Source organism: Euphorbia lathyris, chromosome 9, assembly GCF_963576675.1.
Source record: "Euphorbia lathyris chromosome 9, ddEupLath1.1, whole genome shotgun sequence".
NCBI lineage: Eukaryota > Viridiplantae > Streptophyta > Magnoliopsida > Malpighiales > Euphorbiaceae > Euphorbia > Euphorbia lathyris.
Genome location: NC_088918.1, coordinates 29,598,550 through 29,607,793, shown reverse-complemented (window position 1 = coordinate 29,607,793; position 9,244 = coordinate 29,598,550). Strand labels below are relative to the sequence as shown.

Here is a 9,244-nt window from a genome sequence, read left to right as displayed (position 1 = left end):
TTCGAAAATCTAGCACCACTACTCTATGTTGGGTTGTCGTACTCTCACCAGGGATCACCTTACAATCAATATAACTCTTTCTCCAAGCACTCCTTACTAAGAAGAAGTCAATTTGGCTCGCATTACCGCCACTCCGATAAGTCACTAAGTGGGATGTTCTCTTCATAAACCATGTGTTCATGATACTCAAGTCATAGGCTGATGCGAATTCCAAAATATCATTTCCTGCTTTATTCTTATCTCCAAAACCATACCCTCCATGAACACTCTCAAACCCATCTCGCCTAGAACCCACGTGTCCATTGAGATCACCCCCTAGTACCATTTTTTCATCCCTAGGCACCTGTTGCACCACTTCCTCTAAGTCATCCCAAAAAGCTTGTCTTATAGACACATCTAATCCTATTTGTGGCGCATATGCACTAATGACATTCACAACCTCATCCCCTATCACTAGCTTAACACTCATAATTCTATCGCTCTTCCTAGACACCGCTACTACCTCATCAATATACTCCCTATCAATAAGAATACCTACTCCATTTCTACCCTTATCCTTTCCTGAGTACCAAAGCTTATAACCCCAAGGAGCTATCTCTCTAGCCTTAGCTCCAACCCACTTGGTTTCTTGTAGGCATAATATATTTATTCTCCTCCTCTTCATAACATCTACAATTTCAGCTAATCTTCCTGTCAAAGAACCTATGTTCCATGTCCCAAAGCGTAACCTACTACCCTTACCCCTACCCCTACCATTACCGTGGACTAGCTTATTTACCCGCAACCCTTGCATATTTGACACCACCCCCGGGTCCTGGGGTGGCGCGCCGCTTCGGGGCGACGACCTAGCAACCCTTGCACATTTATCACTACACCCGGGTCTAGGAAGTGTAGCGCGTCGCTGAGTACGGAACGCCCCAACGGTATTTATATTATGGTTCATGTCATAAGATGTGACTAAGTTTTACGCTGGCCGCCACAAACCTACCGCAACCCTCCTCCTTTGTCTGGGCTTGGGACCGGCTGTAAAGGCCACCAAGTGACCCTCACAGGCGGAGTTAAGCTTCAGAGTCCACTGTAACCAAAAAAAGCTTCAGAGTCTTTTTATATGAAAAAATATAAAATTATTTTTCGATAGTGTCTTCGTACGAATATTTGCAATCTGGTTTTCATTATCGTAGTGAATCAGATTAATCTCTCCTTCGTTATCAGCGTCATAGACAAAATGAAACTTGATATTGATGTGTTTTTTCCGATGGTGGACTAGATTTTTAACAGTGGCTATTGCTGACTTGCTATGACAGGATATCTTAGTCGGTTGGTGGTACATTTCGCCTATATTTGCTAAAATTCTTTTTAAGTATGGCTTGATTGAGAGCTGAACACTCTGCTATCATTCAGCTTCTGCGGTTGATTGTGCTATTGTTTCTTATTTATGTGAGATCCATAAAATACTTTGCTACCGAAACTGAAATTGTAATCCCATGTACTTTTCATGTCGTTTCTGAACTTGTTAAATCAGTGTGTGAAAACCAGTTAGTTCCAAAACTTTCTTTGATTTGTACCAGATTTCAAAATCAAAATCAACAGTCTTTAACACTTTACTGATTTCAAAATCAGTACTGTCTTTGATATATCTGAACACTTGTTTTGTTGATGTAAAATGATTTTGATTTGAATTCTGCATGTAAGTTACAACACATTGCTGATGAGATGTTTTTTTAAATAAAATGGTGGTCCTCATTTATTAATTGGGAACCACCCAGAAAACTTGACAATACAATTAGCATTAAAAAAATCATTTAAGAGGGGCAATCAAGTAACTTACTTGAGGTTGGACTTTCTCTATACAGTATCTTAGTAGCCATGAGAGAGTGTAGATAGTTTTCGAGTTCACAGGTTAATCAATAATAGAAGAGAAAAAAAAAAAAAAAAAAATAATAATAGAAGAGAAAAACACAGAATGCTGAGAGAATCTCTGATTCAGCATAATCTGCAATTGCAAGAAGAAGAAGAAGAAAAGGAAGAAGAAACTTTTCTTAATCAAGATTCTTCTCTTATCAAATGCTTGTATATTGGCCACTTCTTAGCAAGATGGGACGCCAGGTTATGAAGTTTGATTACCAACCACTCTTATTTCTTTCTGTTCAATTTGCATCAAAATCTCCATATCATATGCTAATCTCTAATTGATTTCTGTTTCATGCTAATCTCCATATCATATCCATATGTTAGTCTTTGATCAATCTCTAATTGAATTCTGTTTGATGCTAATCTCCATATCATATCCATATCATATGCTAATCTCTAATTGATTTCTGAAAAAGGGGTTTTATGCACTGCAGAATGTGGGAATTCTCTGTTGCACTTTACATGATCACTTTGTGGCCAGATTCTTTAATTCTTGCTGCTATTTATGGAGCCATTGAATCTGCCTCTATTGCATTCTTTGGCCCCTTGGTTGGCCAATGGGTGGAGAGCTTATCATATATTCAGGTCCGTTCATTGAATCTGCCTCTATTTTTTGTTATGTTACTTGTTTTTGATGATTTTATGCTTATTGTTCATGACAGGTTCTCAGAATCTGGCTGGTCACTCAAAATCTTTCCTTTGTAATTGCTGGCAGCACAGTTGTTGTATTAATAACATTTTCCTCCTGGATCCAAACAAATTCCATATTGTTCATCTCACTAGTTATATTAACCAACATCTCTGGAGCTGTTGGTGTTCTATCAACTCTTGCTGGTACAATCTTAGTAGAAAGAGAATGGTAATTTTATGAAATTGCAAACATAATAGATAAAAATGTTCAATGCCTCATTTGAATGGATGGATTGAACAGGGTGGTGGTGATATCAGAAGGGCAGCCTCCAGGTGTGCTGACAAATATGAATTCGATTATAAGACGGATTGATTTAACCTGCAAGCTTCTTGCTCCACTTGTAAGCGGGTTGCTAATCAGCTTTGTTTCGGTTAAAGCCTCAGCTATGAGTTTAGCTATATGGAATTGTATAGCAGTATGGATAGAGTATTGGCTTTTCACATCTGTGTATAAAGGGATTCCAGCTATAGCTCAAAGTAGCCTAAGGAAAACAACTTCAATAACTTCACCAACTCAGTCTCAGATTGAAAGAGAGAGCTTGCTTTCTACAAATGATTATGAGCAACATTCAGCACGGACGTGGACAAGGAAACTAACAGAATGGACAACCAAGGCCCCTTTTATCGGTGCCTGGAATGTGTATTTACAGCAAGATATCGTGCTTCCTGGACTTGCTCTCGCTTTATTATATTTCACAGTCCTTGGGTGATAAGCTCGCATCCTTTTGCTTTGATACCAATTGTAACAGCCTGCCTCAAATACTATGTAGATCTTGTCCGTTTTGGCTCTAAGTCACCACTTTATAACGTGTCTCTTGTAACAACTTGATCCTGAAAGGGCGCTGCGAGACACGAGGAATAGAGCATTGGGCCAATATAGACAATATCTATATGGTATTCGGCTAGACTATTACACTTGATGTTTTCTTTTAATGATGTTTTTGTCTTACTGGTGTTGCAGGTTTGGCACCTTAATGACAGCAACCTTAGAATGGGAAGGTATTCCTGCATTCGTCATTGGAATTGGACGCGGATTAAGTGCGTTGATTGGAATAGCTGCAACAATTGTGTATCCATTATTGGAATCTCATATATCAACTCTCCGAACGGGACTTTGGTCAGTTTGGTCTCAGGTATGTACCAATTAATTGAGGGATGAATTAATGAGGATGATATTGATTGCTTTAGATTATGGAATTGGTTTGGTGTTGATGATGCAGTGGAGCTGCCTTTCAGTAGTGTGTATTGGTTCAATATGGATTGAGAACAATGTTGTATCAGCTTACATGCTCATGGCTGGAGTTGCAACGTCTAGACTTGGCCTGTGGATGTTTGATTTATCAGTAATTCAACAGATGCAGGATAGTGTTCCTGAATGTGATCGTTGCATAGTCGGAGGCGTTCAGAAGTCGATTGAATCAACAATGGAGTTGTTGGGGTATGTGATGGGAATAATAATCTCAAATCCACAGGACTTCTGGAAGTTGATAATGGTCTCATTTTCTGCTGTGACATTCGCAGCACTGCTCTACTCTATTCATATCTATAGAGTACGAAAACACCTATTCCACTTTGAGAAGCTGCACTTGCTCAAATTATCATAATATCACCTCAATTTGCATATTCATCATCATCATCATCTTCAGTTTTTACCTACAATATATATATGCTACACTTGTGTGTGTATATATATATATATAATGTAAAGATCTATATTCCACGGAAACTCTTCTTCGTTACCGTTTCCACATTTCATATCTGTTTCTGTTTCCATTTCAGTTCCATTACAGTTTCCTAACTATAAATTTTTTTAGGAATAAACGTTTCCCAGTTTCAATTGCTGTTTCCATTTCAGTTTCTGTTTCGGTGCGTTTCCGTGCTAACATAGGTAAGGTTGTTATGTCTGAACAAGCAATGGGGCATCATGTTGTTGTTTCCCAAAGGACAAGTGGCTAAACTACTTGTGTTTTAGCGTTTTTTAACTGGGAGATGATCCATTTAAAGTGTACCAGACGAGTCTCGAACCGAGAAATCGAAAAAATATCAAAAAAACTACTTAGTGTTTATTAGGTGTCAAAATACTATTGGTAATTAAGGATCACTTGCTAATACAGTGATCATCACCCATAGTAGAATTTCTGCGTAAAACACATAATTTGGCTCAGTATAATTTATTAATTTAGTCCCTATACTTCAAGTTTAACACATTTACCTCATCTAGTTTAACTTCTCTTCAAAATTTATTAATTAACTGATAGTTTCATAAGCAAGGTTATGTGTCATTAAAAGTTTGTACTCAAAGTGTAACTTTTAATTTTTTTTTTTTTTTTTGGTGAAAGAAACTTTTAATTAATTTACAATGTCATTAGGGGGTTTGCATATTGCTTTAACTATAAACAATTTATTTATCTTTTCAAAAGAAAATAAACAATTTATTTATCTCTATGATTTTCTATGATTTTACGTGTTACACTAATGTGTTTTTAAAAATAATTATGTATACATAAAATTTTGTTTTCATAAGTCAATTTCTTATAATAAATGGTCAAAATAGAGTAAATCTAATTTAAAATAACAAAATTACAATAATGTAGTTAAACATTTATTTTATCTATTTTCTACTTTTTTTTTTTATTTCCTCGTAATTTCTCCAATAAATAGTAATTGTTCTCAGTTCAAAAAAAAAAAAAAAAGAAAGAAAAGTAATTGTTCTATTTATCTTTTACGTAAATATAAAACTTCAATCTAGCGGCATAAAATTTCATTTAAAAATTGAATGAAAAATATCTCATAAATTGTAAAATTAGTATTTGAGATATATAAAATTGTAAATGTGAACTTTTTATTTCTAATAAAATTTATGGATAAAATGAACAAAAAAAACATTTTGAAAAAATTATGAAGATCAATAGGTTCTTAATTTAGCTTTTAGTTAAAATTTAACGGGAGAGATTTAAACCTCTTAGTGGCTCTTCAAATTATTAATAACCTCTGCATCCTTGCTATTAATAGAGAGTCTCTCCGCTTTTAGCGCTTTATTTATTTTATTTTTTATTAATAATTTATTTTTGAGGAATCTCTCTCCTCTCAATATTGGTAAATATAATAACTAATAATTTTAATTATAAAATAATAAATAAGGAGTGAATATGTGGAGTATTATTGGAGATATAATGTCTTAGTCACCCCTCAAATCACTAACAGTCAATTGTTTATATACTTGATGTTCAAGTATAAAATTATGGGTAAATAATTATAAAATCCTTATGTTTTTGCTTAACATACTAGTAGGTCCATTATATTATTATAAGGTCCAAGTTTTATTTTAATCAACTCTTTAGTCATTCCATCTGTTTTTATAGATGAAAGTCCAAATTGCCCCTAGTTATTTACATAAAAAAAACTTATTTTTTAATGCCAAAATTTAATCTAAATAGTTTTAATAAAGTTTATAAAGTATCCATACACCAAAATTTATATAATTGTATATACTAATCATTAAAAATATATTTTTATTCTCTTAAATTTTTATTTTTTAATATAATGTCTTTAAACTAACATTAAATACTAATAAAAAAAATTTAAAAATCATATTTTTTTCTTCATTTATAAAATTTATTAGAATTTATTAGAGATAAATAAAGATTACTTTTTACAAAATTTATATATAGTTTTGCTCATATTTTAATAATTTTTGAAATATTTTTCGTTCATTTTTTAGCTATTAAATTTTTAGGCTACTAAATTTAAAGTTCTATAATTATATTTAATTCAATAAATTAATTACTCAATATTGTAGAGATTATGTAGGAAAAAAGAAAAAAAAAACATAAAATAGGAAAATAGATGTTTTATTATTAAAACATAGAGTAAAGGATAATTTTGGCATTTTAAAATTTATTTGGTATAATTTGACCATTGACTCAAACATAAGAACTAAGGAGTTGATGAACACAAAAACTGAGGGACAATATAATTATTTCTAAAAACAGAGGGACTGACTAGTGTATTAAATAAAAATTCAGGGACCTTATAATTATTTACCCTAAAATTATTAGTATATATATATATTACACAAATTTTATTAAAAATACAAAAGTTAATGACTTTAAATTATAGGTGTATACTAACTATATAATAGATAAAAATAACTATATAATAGACAAAAACAAAACAAAAAAACTAATTGAATTGCCTATGATAAAAAAAAAAAAAAAACTGAACAACAACGGAAATTAAACCGAAATTAGAAATAAAACAAAAATTGCTTAAAGAAGAGGAAATAGGAAAAAAAAAATTTAGTGCCTTTAAGCCCACAATCTTAGCAGTCCACTATTGTCACTTTTTGTTCTTTTCTTATAATAAATCGGCAAAATACATAAATTTATATAGGAATCATATCCGTTTGGATCCCTAAACTAAAGCTTCAAAATCAATTAGGTCCCTAAACTATTAAAATCATCAATCAGATCTCTGAACTAAGTAAAAATCATCAATTGAGTCTCCATTCTATCCTAAAATCAGAAACGCTATTTGATATAGACTGTAATAATCTATGTGTTGGTTAAAAATCAGTTTGGAAAAGAGAGTCTGAAACTGTTCAACCGAATGATTTTCGATGGGGCCTCAATTAATAATTTTTGTTTAGAATTGAGACTCAATTGATGATTTTTGGTTAGTTCAAAGACTTATCGATGATTTTAACAGTTTAGAGTCCTAGTGGACTTTGAAACTTTAGTTTGGGATCATCATGGTATTCATATATTAGAACCTTATGGGCTTGTACTTGCTTCTCCTCCACCATGAGCGTCTCCTCCGGCTCCGGCAACGGCAACGGGTCCGTCAACCTTATTAATGGTTAACCAAAGTTCATCATGAACCCTAAAAGACCAAACCTGGATTATATTACCTTCCCTAAAAACACCAAGCTTTTTATTCTCTTCCCTCCCCAAAACATCAGTCCAAATAGTAGTCAAAACATAGCAACACGAATTCATCTTCCATTTCCTCAAACACATATCAGATACATAGCCGCACGGCTCCATTAACTTCACCGGAATCGCCCCGTTTCTTATCTCCTCTTTCTCTTCTTCTTTAAGGAATGGATTATCCTCCTCCCCCTTCACCTGATTCAACGGCATTGATAACCGATTATGCTGCTTGCTTAAATCATAGGCAAACAGCCTTTTCATAATCACAAATTCGATATTCACACCGCCTTTTCTCCCAATTTTCTCCCTCAATTCCACTGTCATCTCCGGTGGTGGCCCTAAATCTGTTTCTTTAGTGCTACGTCCTTTTTTTGCTTTGGGACGGCTTGTGCGTGTGCTATTGTTGACTTTCAATACTTGTTTCGTTGGAGAGATATTTACACTAGGGTGTAAATATTTTCGCTTGTTGGTTCCTCCTTGTTGAATCGGACGACTGTTGAATCGTAATCGAATTAATCTTTCAATCAAGTTAATGGAAGTAGAATCATCCATTGAAATTTGTCTAACTTTTTCTATAATTTTAGTCAAGAGTTTATTACTAGTTTTGTCATCCGAACTATCTTTCTCTATATTTTATTTCTCAAGAGCAAAACAAATTATACATAATAATTTGATGTGTGCATAGCCATATATACCAACTAAATCCTTGTTTGAAAAGAGTTTTTTTATTTCGAAAACTATAATGATTCCTATATGTTGGAGGAAAAAGAAATCTCAGATGCAAAACCTGATCTATCTTTTAATACGTATATATGGCCCAAATAATTTTAAAAAAACTACTAATTATAATTAGTAATTTAAATCCTAATAAAATACAAATAGTACATGTGTTTATATTTTTTAAAAACTGGTTTTGACACTTCTGTATTTTTTATGCAAATAATTTTAGACCTTGAACATTAGGTTTGATCTTTTAAATCGGAGGAGTGTTGACTCGTAATCGAATTAATTTTTCAATCAAGTTAATGGAAATAGAATCATTGCGTGAAATTTGTCTAAATTTTTCTATAATTTTACCCAAGAGTTTATCCCTAGCTTTATCATCTGAAATATCTTTCTGTATATTTTATTTTTCAGGAGCAAAAAATATTTTACAAAGAAGAATAAAATAGTTTGATTTACATATAGCAACTAAATCCTTGTTTGAAAGGATTTTTGATTTCGAAAACCATAATGCTACCTATATGTTGTAGGGAAAAGAAATCTCAGATACAAAACATGATCTATCTTTTAATATGTATATATGGCCCAAATAATTTTAAAAAAACTACTAATTATAATTAGTAATTTAAATCATAATAAAATATAAATAGTACATGTGTTTATATTTTTGAAAACTGGTTTTGACACTGCTGTATTTTTGCGGCAAATAATTTTATACCTTTAACATTAGGTTTGGTCTTTTGAATCGAAAGAGTGTTGAGTCGTAATCGAATTTATCTTTCAATCAAGTTAATGGAAGTAGAATCATTGCGTGAAATTTGTCTAACTTTTTCTATAATTTTACCCAAGGGTTTATCCCTAGCTTTATCATCTGAACTATCTTTCTGCATATTTTATTTTTCAGGAGCAAAAAAATTATACAAAGAAGAATAAAATTAGTTTGATGTACCTATATAGCAACTAAATCTTTGTTTGAAAGAGTTTTTTAT

The 9,244-nt window shown here is 32.5% G+C and overlaps 1 protein-coding gene across 2 annotated transcripts; it reads left to right on the top strand.

Annotated features, from left to right (window-relative positions):
• The first annotated feature begins 1,876 nt into the window (after nt 1-1,876).
• Nucleotides 1,877-4,360, top strand: LOC136207157 (solute carrier family 40 member 2-like). Of its 2 annotated transcripts, none has more exons than XM_065998441.1 (6): nt 1,877-2,106; nt 2,346-2,496; nt 2,574-2,770; nt 2,843-3,307; nt 3,563-3,734; nt 3,822-4,360. In XM_065998441.1, the coding sequence occupies exons 1-6, from the start codon at nt 1,964-1,966 to the stop codon at nt 4,203-4,205; spliced, it is 1,512 nt and encodes a 503-aa protein (XP_065854513.1). In that variant the 5' UTR covers nt 1,877-1,963; the 3' UTR covers nt 4,206-4,360. The 2 variants fall into 2 exon arrangements, with proteins under 2 accessions (XP_065854513.1, XP_065854514.1); XM_065998442.1 differs by having other exon boundaries at nt 1,967-2,106; nt 2,574-2,745.
• Nucleotides 4,361-9,244: the final 4,884 nt, after the last annotated feature.

What these genes read in the sequence shown, in the direction of transcription:
- LOC136207157 (XM_065998441.1), top strand. Translation starts at nt 1,964, where the DNA reads ATGCTGAGAGAATCTCTGATTCAGCATAATCTGCAATTGCAAGAAGAA. An exon ending in TTAGCAAGATGGGACGCCAG is followed by an intron (nt 2,107 to 2,345) that starts GTTATGAAGTTT and finishes TATGCACTGCAG; the next exon opens with AATGTGGGAATTCTCTGTTG. An exon ending in ATCTTAGTAGAAAGAGAATG is followed by an intron (nt 2,771 to 2,842) that starts GTAATTTTATGA and finishes TGGATTGAACAG; the next exon opens with GGTGGTGGTGATATCAGAAG.